General features: G+C 41.9%; 1 protein-coding gene across 8 annotated transcripts in view; it reads left to right on the forward strand.

Moving 5' to 3' along the window:
• The window catches only part of EPHA4 (EPH receptor A4), a 136480-nt gene that overhangs the window by 76250 nt on the left and 37708 nt on the right, over window positions 1-22522 (forward strand). For 2 of the 8 annotated variants that reach the window (XM_031039310.2, XM_081813515.1), the window contains exon 6: window positions 21635-21659. The exons of 4 other annotated variants lie outside the window; for them this stretch is intronic. In XM_031039310.2, coding sequence (XP_030895170.1) covers window positions 21635-21659 — 25 coding nt within the window. Of the gene's footprint in view, window positions 1-19133; window positions 19517-21634; window positions 21660-22522 lie in introns of those variants that run through there. 2 more of the 8 variants (XM_081813516.1, XM_081813517.1) reach the window with 2 other exon arrangements.

Here is a 22522-nt window from a genome sequence, read left to right on the forward strand (position 1 = left end):
GGAGCGAGAATGGCAAATTGACTGGAAGGCAGCTTCAGCTATAAAAATGCGACATCTTTTAAAATACGCGGCATGAACAGAGCATCTGGTTATGCTTTTGTCTTTTATTTCTGCACTTATAGGTGGTGAACACCGTTCATGGTAATCGGTTTTATTTTTCTACAAAGACCAGTATGATTTAGGAGGTTCTGATAGCATCACCAAGTACTCTGCCTTTGCCAGCTTTTTCTGCACCCGCTGGGGAATCTGGTTTATGATTCAGTCAATATTCTTATGCTCAGCCTGATGGACTTATCCTCAGACACATCACTACTTCGTGTTCTTAACTGATTTAAAAGTAGGAAGGGACCTTTTGAGGCTGTACAAGGTGAAGTCATTCTCTTTGGTAGAGAATAGCCTCTGGGAAACATGCTGAGGACAGGCTTGGCTCCCCCAGATTTGGGGGTAGGAATGGCTATGACTATATACGTAAGAATTCGAGCCAAGGGATTATGTCAGCTCCTACCAGGCCAGAAGGCCCAAGGAGCCCAAAGAAGACAGGCTAAAAAATCCTCAAAAGAAGAAAAGGTGCAAAAACGTTAGGAGAGGGAAAAAGTCCAAGTATTATTAAAAATGTAGGTGTGATTCCTTGAGCTCTAACAGAAAGGTGGATGGGGGCATTCCTCTGACACAATGAGGTTTTCTCTGCCATGGCGAGCAGCCCTGCCAGGAGGTTTGCTGAACAGGACAAAATTCCAGCTCCCTATTTTAATTTTCATGAAGGGTGGGTAATGCTGGGAAGCTGTTCAAAATTAAAAATAAGTCTTTCAATAAGGAGACCTCCTATGTGGCCAGCCAGAAAGCTTTTGCTCAGCAGAGAGTTGTGTACGTGCGTAGCACTGCCTCGTTATCCTATGATTTGGAGTTCCCTAATTCAATACCAGCGGAATAGTTTATCTTTGATGAACAAACCCTTTCTTCATGGCAGGGCAAATTAATAATGTAGGCCAAAATTCTGGGTGAATGTAGCAACCATAAACTCTATCAAAGCTCCCCTAAGCATATTTACACACACACACAGTTACATTCTAATTGAAGTCGTTCCTATCATTTCATTAAACTAAATTCCTTAGGAACACCTGTAGACATATGGCTCACTCTGGAAGGAATACATGGAATAAATGATTGTTATCATTACCACCGAAAAGCCACCGTTTCATGGCTGTCTGGTTTTGCCCTGTTTTCACAGGGTTCTTTCTCTCATCAGTAACTTACTTAACAAATAGACACAAACCCTCCTGGGATACCTGGGTTTATCACCACCACCTCTGAGACTCTCATGGCTGAACAGGTTCGTGAAGGTGACCTGACTCACCCAAGCTAATGTCTGGGCCACACTACCTGAAACCAGGGAGCACCCTCCTCCCTGGTCCTGAAAGGACAAAGTTACTTTCTTTTACAATGATTGGATAATTAGTAGCATCCCTGTGTTCAGCTTGGCATGCTCCCCATTGGTGAAACCAAACTTCGAGTATCTGGGCGCGGAAATGGATGTTTGACGAGGCTTTGATCATTTGGCTGTGGAATGTGGTGTGAATGGGCCGGTGTTCTCACATGGTTATTTAAACCATTCTAACCCAAATCTTACTGTTGAGGTAAATATCATGCTTTTCCTCCCATTCCCACTTCAAACCCAATTGACACTGGAGCCAAGACAAAGGGAACTCAGGATGTCAGCTTTATTGCTGACCATCTGATTGAAGGATGTGAGCTTTATTTCTGTGGCCAAAAGGGCTGTCTCTAATCACACTTGCCGGCGTCACCCAGAGACTAGCTCCGCTGGCTGACTGCAGGCTTCCCGCAAGGATAAAGCCTGGGCTACGGAAGTTGTTCACCCTGGATAGGTCTGCAGGTGTGGAGAGCAGAGAAGGCATAGGACTGCTCCCACCTCCACCCCAGTGCCCCACCTCTATGCCAAGAGTGGGAAGGAGCAGTGGGAAGTGGGTGAGGGTGGGAAGCTCCACAGAAGTCACCTTGGGAGAAGAGCAGACGAGGAAAAGGCAATTCTTCCCTACCCTCTCACTTTTCCTGCGTTACCTTCCAAAAGGAGCAAAGAGAGCTTCCTCAAGAGACTTATGTTTCCCCTCCCCCGTCTGGCATCCTCCAGCGACTGTTGTGTTTTTTGTTTAGGAGGAGATGGTTCTGATGTTTATGAAAAATGAATAAGCAGACTGCCGGGTGATTTGTTTTCTAAATGGCTTTTCTTTGGTTTACTTTTGCTTAAGTGGACCATCTCGGGCAAATGAATACAGGATGTGTCACGGGGACAGGGAAATGCTGTATAAATGAAACAAGGTTTTCCTGGCCAAGCAACAGAACTGTGAATAGTTTTGCTAAAAATGCTGAGATGGCAGCCAGCAGTACATCTTAATATCACAGAGCCAGTTTGCATGTTTCCCACCCCCAAGTCCCCTACCCCTGTCTTCCAGCTCTGGGGCCGAATCACACTCGAGGTTGTTTGGTTTGTTTTAAATCATTATGAACTGCCACGGATTGTATTCCCTACTAACTCTGAACTGCACCTGGGACGACGATTACACATGTATGTATGTGTGTATGTATGTACGTACGTACCTACGTACCTAAACTCTACACCCAACGTGGGGCTCAAACTCATGACCCCTAGATCGAGAGTCACATGCTCTACAGACTGAACCAGACAGGTGCCCCAGTGATCACACTTTTGATTTTTATTTTGCATGAGATCCTATTCTAGATACTTGACAATGAAATGGCATCTGGTGATCTCTCTTGGACAGCTGCAGTGTCCTAGTGACAAACATCTGTAACGCACGGAGTTTGGAGGAGTTAGATATTTGGTGGATTACATAATCATTTGAACCTAGCTGATCTCTGAGATCTTTTCTAATTCTAAAAATCTGTAATTCCAAGAATATAGTCGTGAGCTATGAGCATGAGGAAGTAGCGCTTGTTTCCACAGGATGTTCAGAAATGGGCTCTAACGGCAATTTTGAGGATGGGAAAAATTCCGATAAATGCTCCCACAGAATTAGCAGAACGCACCCGAATGCTGCCTCCTCTCTACCCCTCCAAGCCCACACCTACCAAGTTATTTCCTTGGAAAGGCGAAACAGTAAGCTAGCTGCATCTCGGGTATAGTTAGTTGTTCAACATGCCTCCCTGGACATTTGTCAATGTCTGGAGATATTTTTGGTTATCTCAGTTGGGAGCGCTATTACATCTAGTGGGTGAAAGCCAGGGATGCTGCTAACCATCCTATCACACACAGGACAGCCCCCACAACAAAGAATCATCTGGTTTGAAATGGCCACAGTGCCAAGATTGAGCAACTCTGCTCTAGTGATACGTTTGAAAAACAGATTTCATGACTTCATAGAAATGCCGACCTTCCTAGTGTTCCATCAAGATCCTGCCTTTGCTTGGTTCCCTGGCTCCATGCTGGGAACAGAATGCTCCCTACACTGCTCTTAGAGGATAGGCAGTTATAAATGGCCCTTTGGGACCTCTTGTGAAGAATCCCAGTTGTTTTGTCATCACGTGAACTGGTGTTGCTTGTTAGACTGGCCTTGTTCTCTAGAATGGACAATTAAGACTGAAAGGAAATACTACATCAACGGTAAAGTGACAGGACACCTTGATGAAATGCCACTGTACAGTCCATAGTAGAGATTCAATAGCTGTTTGTCGATTAACACATTTATTTATAGTAAAAACAATCACCAGACTCTTTCTCAAGTAGCGATAAATTTAATAAAACCAAAATAATGAGTAAAGAAAAGAAAATAACTAAGTGCAAGAGGAAGGCTGTCTTTTATTACTCAACTGGTAGGTTCCCTTTCTCTCTTTCTCTGTCATCTTTTAATTAGACGTATTATGTTATTTGAGTAGGATAATGGAGAACAGTGGGAATTCTCATCCCCACTGGGTATAATTGCTACCTGTCGTCTACATGGTAAGGGGAAAGCTTCAGGGAGACGGTGGGAGAAGGGGAAACATCTTAGAGCAATTGAGTTAGGTAATGTGCTCGAGGCATAGTGGCACCAGATTTTGTGGGGTCTGAAGCTTAGACAATTTTTGTGTGACTTCAAGAAAAATCCTGCAAAATTATAAATATCAAATGAAGAAGAAAGCTTCAGAAAGGGCCTGGGCAAACTTCTTTAAATTCTGCCTCTGATTAGATTGAAATGAATGCAGTTGTCAGGTAATGGGGCTCTCGTGTAATTATACCTAAGGGTGGAAAGGAACAGGAAGAAGGTAGAGAGGTCTGGGGGTCCAGTTTGGCCTGGGGTGAAAGACCTTGAAGAGCAAGGTCATCCTGGAGTGGTCCTAACCATAGCTAAATGTGACAGGCAGTACCAACGTGGCCTCAAGTGTGGTTCGTGATCAAATTAACAGGCAGAAAGCACCGTCCTGGTGATTTTGAGAATGGTAATGGAATATTACCCATTATACCCAAATAAGATGTGACCAGAACTCAGGCTTTTCTGTAAACTTGAAAAGGAAGGGGAGCGAGGGGGGAAGCTCTGTTGATACTTTTAAAGCACAAATGTCTGACTTCTGTTAGTGTCCTGGTACAGAGGTTGGCAAACTATAACCCAGGAGCCAAATCTTGATCCTCTCCCAGGTGGGGTATAACCCACTAAAAATGGTTTCTCTATTTCAAAAGGGTTGAAGATAACCCAAAGAAGAATGATATTTTGCCCCATTTGGAAATTACAGAAAATTCAATTTTCAGTGTCCTTGGAGAAGTTTTACAGGAACGAAGCCCTACTCCTTGGTCGGTGTATCATCTGAGACTGCTTCCACGGGGACAGCAGCAGAGTGGAGTAGCTTAGAGAGTGAATGTCCTCCACAGCGAACATACTAACCATCTCAATCCTTGTGGAAAATGTTTGCCGATCCCTGCTCTGGAGTACTAAATTGAGAAAGAACACAGTCAGAAAGGAGGTTGAAAAGATGCTGAGCTGCTGGGGTCATTTGTCAGAAACCACCCTGGCCAAGGTTGTGGTGGACTAACATTTAGGTAAATGTCACATTTGGAATGATTTTATTTTATTTTATTTTTTTCAAAGATTTGATTTATTTATTTGACTGAGAGAGAGAACACAAGCAGGGGGAGCGACAGAGGGAGAGGGAGAAGCAGACTCCCTGCTGAGCAGGGAGCCTGATGTGGGACTCGATCCCAGGACCCTGAGATCAGGACCTGAGCTGAAGGCAAACGCTTAACCGACTGCGCCACCCGCGTGCCCCTCGAAACAATTTTAATATTTGGCAAGACAGCTTTTTTAGAGGTTTTGGCTACATAAACACGATTTCAGGGAATCAAGTCGAATTTCAAGCATGCCTTCGCTGTCTTGTACCACAGATCTTTTCCCAGCGACACTCAGGTTTAAATATAACATGGAACGTGCTTGAGTGTTCTGATAAGGCAGCATTCAGTTCTCTTGAAAACGTGCGTTCTGAGCAGTATTGTAGGCTAGCTTGATGCTGGCAGCAGTTTTCTTCTTAAATAATCGTAGGCACTGCTCTTTGACATTATCCCCTCACTCAGATGATTTCTTGTTTGCCCTTGATCTCAAGTAAATCATGTATTTTTCTTACTCCTAAGAAAGTTAAAGGAAAGACACATGATGAAACTAGTTGAATGTAAGTCAGAGATGTTTCTAAAGACACATTTAAAAAATCTTTAAACAAATTGTAGGGCGACTGCGTCAAGAGATTTTGCTGGGACATTTTTCACGCATCCCCAGTGGTTGATATGTGATCATTAGTATCCCTCGGTGGAAGCTGGTTAGAGAGTCCTTCCTGTGCCTGAGTAATTATAGGCCCAAATGAGCACACAATGGGCTTCAGAGAAGCCAGGCGGCAATTTTCTCATTAACAGCCCTGATCCAGCTCTGGGCTCCTGGTTTAGTTCATAATGCCTAAGAAATGTACATTTAAAAACATGGAGTACAATTTTTTTTTTTTTTAAAGGGAATAGTCTCTTGATTCTAACGTTATACATAAAATAATTTCATGTCTATTGAATATCGTTGCCACCTCTATAAGTATTAAGTGTACTCACTAATTATGATCATAATTAAGAATAAAATAAACTGGGAGATGTACAATGGTACACAGCCTCTTGGGTGTGACACTGGGGTCCATGAATTTGTATTCAGGGTGGGTGCCACAAGTCCTAGGGAGGAGAAAAAAATAGAAGAACCTACTAAATTATCCAGCTTCAAGGCTGACTGAGTCGCCTGGACAAATAGTGTGTATAGAGCATACTAGTAATTATTGTATATAGAGAAAAATTGCTTTGCATTTTTTAAAAGATGTTAATACAACTGACCCTGGAACAATGCAGGGGTTAAGGGCACCTACCCTGTACTGTCAAAAATCCACGTATAACTTTTGATTCCCCAAAACTCTAATAGCCTACTGTTACCAGAAGCCTTACCGATAACATAAACAATCGATTAACACATACTTTTTTTTTTTAAAGATTTTATTTATTTATTTGAGAGAGAGAGAGACCAAGCGAGAGAGCAGGAGAGCATTAGCCAGGGGAGGGGTAGAGGCAGAGGGAGAAACAGACTCCCTGCTGAGCAGGGAGCCCGATGTGGGACTCGATCACAGGACCCTGATAGCATGACCTGAGCTGAAGGCAGACGCTTAACCGACTGAGCCACCCAGGCGCCTAACACATACTTTTTATGTTATGTATATTAAATACTGTATTCTTACAATAAAGGAAGCTACAGAAAAGTAAATGTTATTAAGGGATTCGTAAGGAAGAGAAGATACATTTACAGTACAGTATTGTATTGGAAAAAAAAACACATATAAATGAACCTGCCCAGTTCAGACCCATGCTGTTCAACAGTCAACTGTTTTTCCATCCAAGAAAATAAAAGTTTTATTTATACCCAAGACTGAGGACACTGTTTTCCCACTCCTATCCCTTTATTCTTACATAAATGTACATATTCATATACACTTATTTTTTTGGTGAGAAGGGAAATTCATTCACCAGCTTTCACACCAAACACTTCACAGTCTATTTCTGTGCTCGTTACTTCAAACACGAACACTGACTTTCCACCCTCTGGAGAAGCCATCAAGAAATTTGAAAAATAAGTGCTGGGCAGAGATGAGAAATGAACAGTGCAGGACTAGCAAAGGTTTTAGATGGACTTCTACCTTGACCGGTTATCACTCCAACTGGCTAAATGACTACCTCCTCAGAGGAGCCCAGGAGAGACTCTGGAGATAGTTTGCACTGAGCATTAATAAAAAGATCCAGAGAAACTTTATCAAACCTCCCATTAACCCATACTAATGTCTTTAAAGAGTTTTTTCCTTTGAACACCAGGAAAACCAAGAGCTGTGCTGCAGGACTAATCCTGCACTGGGAGATCTTAAATCTACAGGGACTCATTAAAATGCGTGTGCATGTCATGCCCACCGAACAGAGCCTTCTCTGCCTGCTAGTGTCTGCGTGCTGTTTTCATGTGGGTATACAGTAAGAGAGCATTCCATATATTGTCTTCAGGTAAAGACTTGTGAGGATTTTTTTTTTTTTTTTTTAGGTTTTACATTTTAATTGTCAAGATAAGCAAGCCTAAGCTCTAGCTATCAGTATTAAAAATAGCTCTTTTAATGTCTTCCCCCAGTGTCCACCTTTTGCCCTCACCCACCCCCACACACACAGACATGCTTTTTTTTCCTTTGCCTGTGCCAGAAAAATGAAAAAGATTCTATAGGCTACCCCAGAACTACAATAACAGAAAAGAAAGGTGGTGCCAGATATCCGTGTGGTCGCCTGCCTAGTGAACACCATGGCTTCATTGGAAGATGTCACTAATGATTTGGTCTCACATGGGAAGGTGGGTACCCGGAGTGCGGTGGGAATTTGGCTGAATTGTCAGCAAAATGGCCATCAATTAGGGCACAGCCCTGAAGAAACAAATCTTACATTAAATTCCTTCTTCCTCTATTCTGATAAATTGGTCAGCTCATTCTAAAGGGACTCTGTGGCTCTCCTGAACCATCTTTTATACTATTTTATTTTATCTTATCTTATCTTATTTTATTTTATTTTATGACAAAGCACAAGGGCTACTTTCCAAAACATTAACTATCTAAAATACCTTATGGGTAAAATGACAATGATTTGAAATACGTGTTCTATTTTGCAATCACTCTTCCAAGGACAGGGAGAGGGAAGAAGGGAAGACTGGGCCACTCCTTTTTGCCTGGCACCTTCCATTGAGAACCTCTGTCTATGAATTTCTCAGGCAGTTTGGTCTCACTGTCAAAAAGACCTCTTTAATGGAGGCGGTGGGGTAGATGATTTATTTTAAAAAATCCTTATCTCGGAACCTTTTGACGGTGATGTGTGCATACAAACAAGACAAATACATAGCTTCAGCTTCTCAGTGGGTATTAAATAGGGGCCTGCCACCGACAGGTTCACTGTATAGAAGGAGCTTGGGTAAGATACATCCATTAGCACAAACACTGAGAGGGGCAACCTCTCAATGGCTCCCCGGAGAGTTGCGCCTGTCTAGATAACATACTGCAATCTGTAAATCTGCCTCTTGACTCAACCCTAATTTTTTTTTTTTTTTTTGCATAATAAGTGTGTATTTTGAGCACAGAAAGTGTAAAGATGGGCAAGAGAGCACAGCTTCCTCCATCTTCCTTTATCAAAGCCAGGGGCACATGTGTATAGATGGGTGAGGGATTTTGAATATGCAGCTAAACTTGACCAAGTGTTCCTTTCCACTTTACAAGATAATCAAAGACTTTTTTTTTTTTCCATCTGAAAATTTTAGATGATCTTAAGAGTTGTTGGTGTAGCTCTTGTCTGCACTGAAACCCACTAAATCCTACAGGCCTCTAGGAGAGCACGATTTTTTTTTTTTTTTAAAGATTTTATTTATTTATTTGAGAGAGAGAATGAGAGAGAGAGCATGAGAGGAGTGAGGGTCAGAGGGAGAAGCAGACTCCCTGCTGAGCAGGGAGCCCGATGCGGGACTCGATCCCGGGACTCCAGGATCATGACCTGAGCCGAAGGCAGTTGCTTAACCAACTGAGCCACCCAGGCGCCCCTAGGAGAGCACGATTTTAAGAATCTTTCTAGGAGGATGCTTTGGGAGGCTTGGGAATTCTTGAAGCTAACATCATCTCGTTTCTCCCCATTTTAAAATAGGGGCGTGATTATCATTACAGTATATAATCGGGATTCTTGTTGCCTTGTTTTCTGCTGAAAGCAGGGAGTACAAATATGGCAGAATATCAGCCTATGGAAATTAGTGTCTTGTAACCAGAGCACAGGTCATAGAACTTAAAAAGCGTAAATTGTGTTCACTTCCCTCATTGCAGACACCAGTGCTGAGTAGTCCTCGAATTCAGGTGTGGCTCTGAGAGGCTGGTGATAGATTTAACGAATCTTTGTGCAATATCAAAGGGTATTGTCTGGGGAAGAATGACCCATAAGAAGCCCTTTAAATCTCCCTGTTAATTCTTCAAGAGTATAACCTTCATTGCATATGTGCTTTGAATGATGGCTTTTTCTCTTTCTCTCCAGCTCTTCTTTCCTTCCTATTTCAGAACACACACGAAATACTCCCACAAACTGCCTGGAGCGTGCAGGAGCCCCGCTCCAATGTCTTTCTTGGAGACCATGCCGTGGGACTATTTCTAGGTGATGTGTTGTTCTAATGAGGTCCTTCCCAGTATTTACAGATTGACTCCTGGGTGGAGCCAGTAATACTGAATTTCACACTTCAGCAAGTTGTGTTTAAAGAGGGGCCCCAGTGAGACGCTGTGAGCCTCCTAGTTAAAAAAGAAAGGAAAGAAAAGAATAGAAAATTCAAGTCCTGAAACAATTATAGATTTCCTAATTCATCCTTTGTTATTCTTTATGCCTACAAAAGTCATCTTGGATTTTCAAACACAGATCCAGTTGGAGACATCTATTGGCCTTAATAACATTTTAAAATTTAATAGCTTCGTTGTTTCAGCTTCGGACTTATAATGCCTGTAGGAGTTTAAACTATCTGGCACATGCATTCGTTTCTGGCTGATAGCTCAATATTAAAAAAAAAAAAAAAAAATACAAAACACATTAATTCTATCGTTGCAAATTCCCAAGCTTAAAATTCCTTCTCATAAATTATGCTCCTTTCTCTAACCTCGATCATAGCTTTTATGACAATTGCCAAAAAGATAGAGTTTCAAAGATGAGGCCTTCAAGAATATCATTCATGGCCACATTTTTGAGAGCATAGCATGTGGTGACCATTTGTATATGAAGCATTTGCAAATGTGCTTGTTGTAATTTAACCCAAAGGTCTCCAACACTTCTCTCCACCTATCAGTTACTCTGTGCTTGTCTTTGTAGCAAGCAAGAAACTGGGAGGGAAAGATTTGGCTCCAAGTAAAACAAAGGCTTCCTTAGGTATTACTGAAAAACCAGCTCCTCAGCATTCGTTCTATGGCTCATAGATATTGCCCCTTTGAATATTTGATTTCCCTGGGTTCAGAACCTTTCCCAGATTTCCATGTAGTGAAACCAACTGGGAATGCAAGGGAGAGTCTTAGTGTTGGTCTTCTTCCTGTTTCTCAATCTCTGTCTCTCTCTCTCATTCTCTCTCTTCCAACTGCAACACTCTAGTTTACCATCCATGGCCATCATTTCTCTGCATTTAGCCATTGTTCTTTAAGCCAAGCAACATTTGGACTTGGAAAAATTCCAAGTAGCATAGAACACACACATTTGCAACCAAAATTGTATTGAAATGTACGCTCTGCCTGTCTGTCTTACCCTGTCAGTGATAATCTGTAGCGTATAATTTCATGCTCCACTGTATTCTTTGTCTGATATTTTTCATTTCTGTGTTTTTTCCCCCGATTCTGTCTATGTGTTTTAAAATGCAATAAGAGAAAGAAAGTTGAGTTATTAAAAAGTAGTTTCAGATTTAAAAATAACAATGGCTGGTAAAAATGCTTATCATTTAAGGGGTGAATATCCTCAATTTCTGGTCAGCATAACTTTTTTTTTGAGCAGCTCCTGTGGTCTTTTTAAATGACCATTAGGAAAAATAGGTATCCTATTGCAATTGTATATGTGATGGGGAATTGGATGGCTCAGGAGATGACTAATGGGACTCTAGACCTTTCTGTCTTTAGGTCACCTCCTTGAATCTGGACTCTATCATAAGTGGTCCAAGGCCTGGCCATCTGGCAGCCATTGAGTGGCTATGGTAATGAAATTGGTCTCAGTCCAGGTCTTAGTCGACAGGTGTTCACATCATAAGTGACACTAATTGACTTCCTACTCTTTCAATTTGGAAGATGGTGGACTGTCACTGAAGCAGTGATGGGGAAGGAGTTAGTCATGATATATTCAGACTCCATCGAAAGCCAGGGAATTCAGTGCCTTGAGCTGGCACCAGCCTGGCATCTTGCAAATACTGTACTTGCCTCTTATGGGTTCCATTAGCCTGGGAAATAAAAAATAGCAATCTAATTTCAAGAGATTTCCAATAACTCAGAATGGCGAATGCTGTTTTTCTGTAGTTAGCAGGAGCCTCTTTGTGTTGAGACTTTTCTCTTCATCTTGCGTTATGGTGATTAGAAGCTTCCTATGAAGATTATATGTAAGGAAGAAAAAAGAAAATTGGATTCTGGGCCTCTGTGATAACATCAGTCAGGCTATTTGTTTTTATTTTTTTTAATTTTTTCTTTGTTTGGACGTTGATTACCAGGTCACCCATTCATAACAGGTACTATGGATGGTCTACTCTTTGATGGAGAATTTGATGTCTCTCTTCAATGCTCTTGTGAAATGAAGACCAATGTGAGGAAATAACTCTGAGACCTTTTTATTAACATAAATTTTGGTACACAGAATTCTGAGGCTTCATCCAGCACACACTCTTTCCGTTTTTCCAGGTGTCCGAACCCAGAATTAGCTCCCATTTATTCACTCTTGCTTGGGGCCATGACCTGGGGGGTAATTTGGCCTGACTTGGAGGCCAAGGATTATTAGTAGCTCTTGTACTAGTAGTCGTGGTGCTAATTAGTACTACTAGTACTAGTAGTATTAATATTTTGCTCCCTGAAGTTTCCTAGGTTTATCTAATGGTTTTTTTTTTTTTAAACTACACAGATGATTTGGATGTCCCTGTAGCAAGTGACAAAGCCACACTCCTGAATTAGTTATCACACTTAAAAAGTCAAGATGACAGCAGTCACAGTGGATCTATTTATTGAAACAGACAGGCTCTTTTAGCAGAATGATCAATGTCTTACCTCCTTCTGAAAGGCTTTTCCAGGGGTAGGAAATCGTCAAGCATCTGATATAAAGTAATGAACAGGGCTTTTTATTGGTCAGTTTCTGGAGCAGGCTTTTAAGAATTTCTGCCTGTAAATGTAGAAACGTGAGTGTGGGAAGTAAAAGGCAAGAGCAAAGATTTACTAGGTGCATCTATCTTCCTGGCTTTTAGAGTCTTTGTGATTAATACATCTTTAATAGGGGACTGATCTAGATGCTTCGGGATGTCAAAAAGCTAAATGTTACAGCATTGTCTCATTGGTTCCAAACACAGCAGGACGATTAGCAGCTGTCCGAGTAACAAAGAGAACTTGAAGCCCACAGCACAGCTTTTATTTTCCAGATTTGGAATGCCTGAAACTCTCCAGTAGAGTTGACAGCCAAAGGAATAGAAGCCTTGATTCACAGCAGCTAATCCGTCTCCACTCTCTATGCTATATTTTTGCTCAGCAGAAGAGAACCTTTCCTTTTTACCATCCTCCGTATTCCAGAATAATTTTGGTAGGCATCGTTGGGCATGGAGGGGCTCACTTTGCCCAAGGCTCATCGTCGTCCTTTCTGATCAAAACACATATAAAATAATTTCAATCAAGAGTTTATCCTAGATACTTTTTGACCTACCGTGGTGCAATGAAAAGGTTCATCTTCCTAGAGGCATTCAGAGAGAAAAAAATTACCTAATTTATTTATTCTTGCTAACTTTGCCCATTTAAAATGGTTGTCTTTCTCAGGCAAATTCTTATAAACCGCCTGCCAGTTGAAAGACTTGTTTTCCTGTTAGCCTTAAACTGGCATTCTTACTTAACAGGAAATACACACTGAATCCTGCCATGTTTCTGTTGGCAAATATGTGCTACCCTTGTTGGAACCTGCCAACAAGTTTCTTAGTAAGCAAATAGAAAGTAAAACAAGCAGCTCTCAGATGAAACAGAAGACACACTTGAACTACATCGGAGACACTCGGTACCCGAAGTCATCCCCAGTTACTTCTGGGGGACATGTGCCTTGGTTCCAAGTCGAGCTGTTACTCACTTAATAGTTTTACGACTAATGGTATGGCTATATATGTAGTAACGCTGATTTAAGATAGTAGTTTTTTAAAAAGTAAAACAAAAAGGGCGCCTGGGTGGCTCAGTTGTTGAGCGACTGCCTTCGGCTCAGGTCATGATCCTGGAGTCCCGGGATCCAGTACCGCGTCGGGCTTCCTGCTCGGCGGGGAGTCTGCTTCTTCCTCTGACCCTCCTCCCTCTCATGTGCTCTCTCTCATTCTCTCTCTCAAATAAATAAATAAATCTTTAAAAAAAGAAAAAAAAGAAATCACGTCTTCTTCTCAAGGCTGTCTTCTGATTTACGGATGTCTATATTCATCAGCCCACTTTTTCTTATATTTCTAATCTGTTTTCTAAAATAAAATTTGATTTCGGGGTGCCTGGGTGGCTCAGTTGGTTAGGCGACTGCCTTCGGCTCAGGTCATGATCCTGGAGTCCCAGGATCGAGTCCCACATCGGGCTCCCTGCTCGGCGGGGAGTCTGCTTCTCCCTCTGACCCTCCCCCCTCTCATGTGCTCTCTCTCTCTCATTCTCTCTGTCTCAAATAAATAAATAAAAAATCTTTAAAAAAAAATAAAAATAAAAAGTAAAACAAAAACAAAAGTAAAGCAAGCATTTAAATAAAATGTTTTCTTTACTTCAGAGAGCAGGGATTGTTGTGTGGCTCAAATACGAAACAGAACAGTTAAGTAGTTACAAAAGTCCTAATTTGCAAAAACTTAGATCTTCCATGACACCTTTAGACCTTTACCCAGAGGGTTAACGAAAAATGTTGGGTGGGTCTTTCTAATACTAATTTTCCTATTCCATCCTTAATACCCTTACTTAACATTTTTCTTTGACTTTTAGCCTTTTGATTATGAACTATACACACGTACAGAAAAGTGGATAAGATATAAATGTACAGTCAGTGAATTATCCCAAAGCAAACACCTGTGTAACCATAAACCAGAGCAGACTAGAACATCGCCAACCTTCCAGAAGCTTGCCTTTTACCCCCATCCCTTCCCTAACTTCAAATACTGTTGTTTTATTTTGTGATTGAATTCTTCTGTTTTAGAGAATTCTGAGTTCTCTTGTGAGGTGATTCATCTCCAAAAGCTTTAAGCTTTGTCTGTGAACAGAAGTCATGTCTAAGTTACCTCTGGATTTCTGGCAACCAAGAATGTATGGGGACAGTCCTATACGTAAGCGACACATAGCAGATGTTGGATTTGCTGTTACCAATGGTGCTGATGCTTTGGGAGAACAAGCCATTTAACGTTCAAATCTCCCATTTCCTACCACTGCAAAGAGGGGAGAGACTAGAGGCCTCCAGTGGCTCAGTGGTTGAAAATGTGGGTTCCAGGACCTGACTGGTGAATTCACCACTTACATGCTATAACTTGGGGCAAGTTATTCAAACTCTCTGTACCTAGCGTATCCATAAAATGAGAACAATAATAGTACCTGCCTTATAGGGGTTTTGTGAGGATTATATGAATTAATTCATGCAAGACCTTTGAAACGGTGCTTGGCACACGATAGTTACTCAATAAATGGTAATTTAGTGAGTGTGTGTTTATAGGCATGGGGTACGGTAGGAGGATTGTATACTTTGGAGTCAGGCAGACTCGGGGTTACAATCTCATTTTATAGCTCCGGTCCAATTTTACCTTCTGTGTGTTGCCTAAGTTTGCAAATATGAATTCATAGGTGATAATTACAAGTACCTCAGAGAGCTGCTCGGTCGAAATGGTGGTAAGTGTCGTGGCAGAGCCCTGCGAAGGAGGCCAGATTGGCTCCCCTGCCCGTTCTTCTCGGTTTTCCTCCGACTGACAGGGCCCAGGCCTTCGACTGTGTCAGCTGTTAATTAGGCAATGGAGACCAACTGTTTTCAAAAAGAAAACTCACCCAAGCCATTTTGAGAACCCCGCTGTCTTTTCCCATTGAACGTTAAGACAAGCTCCGCGGAAGCTTTGAGCCCAGTAATTTGTGATTCCGCTGAATTCATTCGCTGGGAGAAGACCTGCGGCCGATTGTGTCCCTGCAAAGCTGCAACTTGAGACCACAGCTCAATCTTCTGGAGCCATCGTACTATTACACTTTAGTCATCATCTGAAAACGTCACGTGCAAAAGGCCTCTTTTTTGTGGAATGGCTCCACTTTCCCTGATGAGTACCTGCTGTAACCCCAGATGTCAGTTAGCAGGTTAACAGGTTAACACAGTAGAAAGTTGTTTCTTGCCCAGGTTGTATCCAGTTGGTGGTGATGAGGGGAGGTTTGGGCCTGGGCATCAACGTCCAGCCGGCAGATGGTGGGTTAGAGAAGATGGAAGGGCCCAAGGACACTATTTATGTGTCGCATCTAGAAAAGGAATAATCGCTTAAACCCACACCCCATTGTCCGGAATTCAGTCACATGAACCCTCCAACATGTAAAGGAAATGTAGTCCTTGTCTGAGCGGCTCCCTCCCAGAAACAGGTATTTAGGGGAGGGGTGCTCACATCTTTGGACACTTAGCCACAGAAGCTAATCCCAACAACTTTCTTTTTTTTAAAGATTTTATTTATTTATTTGACAGAGAGAGAGAGAGAGCGCGCAAGAGAGGGAACACAAGCAGGGAGAGTGGGAGAAGGAGAAGCAGGCTTCCTGCGGAGCAGGGAGCCCGATGCGGGGCTCGATCCCAGAACCCTGGGATCATGACCTGAGCCGAAGGCAGATGCTTAATGACTGAGCCACCCAGGCACCCCGCTAATCCCAACAACTTTCACTTGCTTGTGCCAACACGTCCCAGGAAGACCAAGGATAGCGTCACGTTCCGTTATTTAAAATGCAGTTAACAGCTCTCTATAAAAGATCTCTCTAAAATTATCTGCCACCCATTTCTCTGAAAATAAGTAAAGTAAGAGTCTGAGGTTCATGCTTTGTAAAAGCTTGCTCGCGGGTCACTTAGTTAAGGCACATGAGTGTTCCAAAGTCCGATTCTGAAAATCACTGGAAGCATCCTTTGGTAAGTGTTACTGTGCCCTGCTTTATTTTAGAGTATTTCTTTAAAATGGACTCTGTGTCCTGACCTTGGAAAGAAATCACTTTCTGGGGGAAAAAAAAATGCATCCCTCATATACTTTAAGTGTATGCTTAATTAATATTAATATATCCATATTTAAATATAAACGAACTTCCTTGAATTCAGTCGTCTAAAGGTTTTAGTTGAGAATTTGGTGCTCTGTCTTTTGTTGAATAGGAAAATAATTCTGTATCAGTTTTGGAGTAATCAGCTTTTTCTGTACCTTTTTTTTTTTTAAACAATTTTACAGTTTTATTTCTTGACTCTGATAAAATGTGCTTAGGTGCTTATTAATGATACAGCAGCTAAACGCTGTGGGGTGCAGAGCAGAGTTATTACGTTGGTGATGTATCACCAATGTAAGGGAGGATGGATGGGGCTTGAGTCTTTTGATGATTGTTACCAATGGTGCTGATGCTTTGGGAGAAAGCCTAAAAAAATAGCAGAGGGTTAAGCCAGCTGGTTGAATGTAGTGCAAACGAAATCATATGTCTATGAAAACGCTTCACACTATTGAGTACTATAAAATACTGCCATGATAATAGTAAAAAAAATTACTCACTGGTGTTTAGTGCCATTAGGTAGTGCAGAGCTCAGAGGAGAAATCCTTCCCCCCTTTGGTGGGATGTGGAAGAAAGCAATTAATATTAGCACCAACGTTCTTAGTATTTCTGTGACGGCAAAACCCTTAATCACAAGGATATCATTAGTGCTCTGAAGCATTTAATTTTGATGCCTGACAGCATTTTAAAATGCACAAACCTTTGATAAAGAGCAAATCAGAGCTGCAGTGTTGAAATGAGAAAGAAAGAGGGAACAAAAACCACCTTAAGCCCCAAGTAATTAAATTTTAATATGCCTTTTGCGTGAAGCAGAGATATGTATAAACTGTGGGTTTATTTTTCCGGTCAGTGAAAGACCCCTTGAGTCAATATTGGCTCTTTAAATTCAGATCCTGGGGAGGGGCCACCCCGCTGTGGTTAAGAAGTCCTCTTCCCTCCAAGCACTGGGCATTGTTGTACCACTGACATCCCGGCTTTGGGTTTCTTGACTTTCATAAAGGACTGTTTCCACTCTTCCTTGCCTGCAGGCTGGAGAGCTTTCATTGCATCTGCTTATTTCCTGCCTTCCTCCCTCCGCCCTCCTAATTTGAGCCAGTAGTGAAATGCAGTCGATCTGTTTGAGCTATTTCTTCCCCCACTTAAGGTCTCCCAAACTGTTTTTAATTCATTGCTCATGATGCTGGACCCAAACAGTTTGATAGCCCGCAGTGATTCGAAGAAGACTCCTTCCTGCCTTTCTTGGCTCCGTCTTTTTTTTTCCTCCTCTCCATCCTATTTGGGTGTTGCAAGTGCCAAACTGCTGCAGTAAAATGACTTGTAGGTGTTTAATGGCAAGTCATTGAGGAAGCGAATAAAAGAAAATTGTAGCACTTGCATCGGTGGGAAGCAAGGAGAACTGCTGAGCTTTGAACCAAAGAAAGTTAAATTTACCATTTTCTTAAAAGGAGCCTCCTCTGTTTGACATCAAAGCATCTCCTGTAATTCTTCATTGTGAAATGTACCACTGTTAGAGAGTTATGATCGAGCCCCTAATCTGTGCCGTTTCTGTTTATCGGAAACACACACAGAGATCAAACCCACATGTGCCTTCTGCATGCATGTGGCCAGATCTCCCACCAAATGTAACCACAGGTACGTAGCAAATGGGGATTCTATTTAGAAAGCACTCTCAGTTTCTGAGGGATATGTGGAATTCTGAATACAGAATTTTTGAAGGGGAGATAATTTATCTTGGCTTTCTAGTAGAAAGCTCAGATCATTCAACCTTCAAGCTTTGGTGAGTTTTTTTTTTCTTTAATCCTCTATGGTGTTTGCTCCATCTTTAAAAAAATGATACTCTACTACCATTTTACTTGTTTCCAATGTGTGTGTGGAAAGATACCTCTTCCACGTGCTTCATCTTGCTGTCCCGACCCTGACCGCAGAGGGCTCTGCACTCTATTACCTGGACACTTCATCAGTAATGTCCTTTTTGTGGGATTTCAGGGATATACGCAGTACCTAATGGCTTCTTCTGGCAGTCACTGATTTGTTTCCATTAGCTCATCTTTGGAGATAACTCTAGTCTTATAGAACAAGAGAGATGCTTAGGGCCCTTTCTGGATTTAGGATTATGACTTGGTGGGGGGTTGGGGGGCTGGATTTCAATGCCTCCATACCTTCGATACCTTTTCGATGAGGAGAACTATTTACATACCCTCCAGATATAGAGGTGAAATGCTGAGGGGATTGTCAATATCTCTGTCAGCTAAAAGAGCAGCCCCTCAAAATGCTGTCTGTAACAGGTGCAGTGAAAACTACTTTTAATGTTAATTCACATTTGAGTGACATTTTACAAACCTGTGTGTTTGAAAAAAAGAAAAGCTCAGAAGCCTCTCATATCTCTTAGAAAACAGAGACTCCATTTGTAATTAGAATTGTCATTTGCTTTACTCCTAATTGTCAATATCTTAGTTAACCTAAATAGCAAAACCAAACCCACAGAAGGTCATCTGAAACAGGTGCAGATAAAAAGTTGTCTTAGGGATGACTTATTTCTGGTACTTTATATTTAGAAAACATCTCGCTGTCTACAAAGATTTTTTTAAGTCTATTTTAACATTTAATTATTTGCTTGACAGGTTTATTGAGTGCTCACTGTGTGCCAAACATGATCTTGCATAGTTTGGACAAGGGAAAGCCCTACCTTTTTGGAGCATACATCTAACAGCTCACACACTTGTATCTGGAATTGTGTTTTACAAATGGGAGAACAGAGGCAAGAAAATTTGAGTGACTTGGCCAAGATGGCAACTGGTAAATGTCAAACTCAGAATTACACCCCAAATCCTTCTAACAGTCATTGATCTTCCCACCAAATTAGTAAGGTGAAGAATACTTCTAAGTATATGAGTTAAATATATTTTCATCTTTACCTCATTTCTCATGTCCTAGGTGGGCCCTCGACGCTCACAGAATCAGAGTACTAGTAATTTCTTGAAAATCCCAGTCATACTCGGAGCAGGTACACCTTTCACCTTTCTGCCTCCTGTTTGTCACTGCAAATCTTGACTTACTTCACTAACCTTCCGTGGTTCCAAATCCTACCCTGGTTCTTTCTGCAGTTTACAATGCCCTCCTCCCCATTCTGGCTTCTTATCTCACCCGCTATCTTTATTTAGCTAAATAGTGTTTAACTGTTTATACATAAATACCTCTTTAGCTCTACTTTGGATTTTAAGTTCCTCAAGCAGAGGCTTAAAGGGCATCTGTTGAATGATTGAACAGGTACGTCAGTGTGATTTATAAGCAAAAAGAAAAGGAAATCGAGAACGTGGTTTGGATTAAAACTACTAAAATACCCTTGAGAGTCATAGGATGTGGTCTCAGATAACAACATCTCAGGACAGGAAAATGGACATCTGTCAGTCATTGGAAATACTGCTTCTAACGTTTGAAAATTAAGGACTTAATTAAATTAAGTCACAAACCTTTCTTTAAAACTACCCTCTGGTAATTCTTGCCTTTGTGATTTTTACATCCATCAGTCATCTTTCGCAACCATACTATTCTCGACTACCATGACCAGCCCTCCTCGTTATGTGTTATGCCAAAATTCTAGCCACCAAAGAATGCCTGCTTATGTCCAGGGGCACAAAACTTTCCTTAAAGCAAACACTTCTTTTATGAAGGAAGTCTGTGGGTAGGTAGGAATGTTTCCAATTTAAAATGTGTCTCTTTCTTGAAGTGAGGCTCCTTACGTCAGCCTTCATCTTCCTCTTGGCTTCTCCTCTGACTCTTCGGGAGGTGTATTGCCTGTCTAAAAACACAGTATAATAAGGAAGCGCCCACCCCATACTTGTCCCCATCACCACGAGAGAATCTGGATAAGAAGAGGATTGGCAGGAACTGCCTCCTCTTGAGTTCTGAAAAATGGGTGCCTTCTCTGTAAGACTGTTGTAAAAAATTTCCTCATCTATTTTGTTGTTGTCAGAAAAGGCTGAAGGATAAGATGGGTCTTCCTTTGATCCCAAGGACTGTATTTGATTCAGCTTTGTCTGCGCTTTCCCATCTTTGCCTTATTCCACTGATGCTCATTAAGTATGTGCTTAGTGGATGAGTCAGTCCTGAGGAAAAACTGTCTCCACAGGTTTCAGAATGTAAGTTAGAGAACTGAGAGACAAGCAGGCCTTTTTTCTGCTTGGTCTTTTTATGTTGACTAAAATTTCCCCCGCTATGGTGAGAAGCCCTCTTTTGAACTAAGGCATTGATTTGTCATAGCTCCTTCTGAACCATATTTTAGGGACAGGGGTGTTCAGTCTGTTATTCTATTAGTCTGTTATCTTGTAATTTTGTTAGCAAAGGGCAGAGTCCTGGGGTGTTGGGACCCAGGATCCAAAACATTTCTAAATTGAGAAAGGCTTGGCAGTATTTACCGAAACGTGGAAACCTAATAATGGTGGCATCAGAGACGATTTTAGTGAAGACCCATATGGAACCTCCTATAATACCGAATTGCCCTGTGTGAAAAGTAAGTTTCTTTTTAATTCTCCCTCAGTTCTTCCACTTATTCCAAGGCCAGAATCTCAAGTTGGTGCCCGGATTATCCTTGATGCGTCTCTCACACTGGCTATAATCTCTACTTTGGATAAAGCAGGGAGGGGCAAGAATACACAGCAAACATTGGTAGTGTTGTTTACTCACATAAGCATTTTTAGGGTTACCTGCTTTTAACAGGGTTTTATTTATATTAGTAATGGGAAGTTCCTTCTTAAATATAACTCAATGTATCTAGCGTGTGGTTTCAAGAAAACTATTACTGAAATCATAGCACAAGTTGCAGAGGGATGTGGCGGCAATTACATGAATGGCATGAGAAGACAAGCTTGGGAACCGTCGGGGTAGGAGAATGCTTGAGAAATGCCATCGCCAAATGCCTCAGCTGGGGAAGCGAGCTGCAGCCCGGCACACGTGGTAGGGTGATGGCTTCCAGATGTGGACTTGGAGGCTGGGTTGGAAGCAGGGTAGGAAGGGCGAGGGAAGAACCCCTACGTGACTTATAATGTGGAGCACACATCCAGACTGCCTCTTCCCTCCAGAGTGGCAGCCCTGTAAAGCCCAGTTTTTTGTTTTTTTTTTCCAGACTGGTGTTCTTTGTACCAGAGAAGGTAAGACGCTCTCCTCAGGGGGAGGAATGGCTGCCATGTTCGACTACAGGGCAGTTCCATGTTGTAGTAGGTATACTTCGCAATCTCACTTGGTCATGGATTGCTTTTGTCGCTGTGACCTGATAAAAATGCTTTTCTGAAAGACATCTGTCCAGAAAGAATTCAGACATGACAGTCCCACAACATAATACCTTCCGGGAATTAGAACTATTCTACTTTACTCTTTCATCTCATGTTCTTCCCTTTTAATGGTGGCCGAGTCAGAGCACACGTGGTTGGTTGATTTACACGTTTGTGCGTATGGATTTTTCCAAGTAGGGCTGTATTAGAAATAGTCTATCAGTTACCACGATTATATGGTGGACGCGCTGCCTGCGATATTTTGAGGACTTCGGTTGAGTTCATATTCCCCTTGAATGGGCACAGGAACACTGCTGCTCCAACTTCTAAAATGGAAATCAGATTCATTGCCCACGTGCAGCAGTTTAGTGTTAACCCAGCCAGAGAGAAACCGGCTTAGTTAAGCAGTGCACCCCAAGGGCAGCCATGCAGTTCTTTCCTGAGGAATCTGTTGATTATCAGAATCTGAGCCAGACCATTGCTGAGAGAAAGTCCACCATATAACTTTATGGTTCCCCCCCACCCCACCCTCTGCCGCTGTCTTTCAAAAATCTCGCTTTTCTATTGCACTTCCCAATCCTGAACAACAGAGTTTAAAGAGCCCCTTTTTATGGAGTATATGCTAAAGTGCTCTGTTAGACAATATATTTATTACCTGGAGCAAAATAGCTTTTCATAGCCAGGCAGCTTTCTTAGCCTTCTTGCTTCCTCTGCATTTGGGAGAGTCACTCCCTGCATTTTGC

Source organism: Leptonychotes weddellii, chromosome 3 (assembly GCF_054177405.1).
Source record: "Leptonychotes weddellii isolate Sample4059 chromosome 3, ASM5417740v2, whole genome shotgun sequence".
Lineage (NCBI taxonomy): Eukaryota > Metazoa > Chordata > Mammalia > Carnivora > Phocidae > Leptonychotes > Leptonychotes weddellii.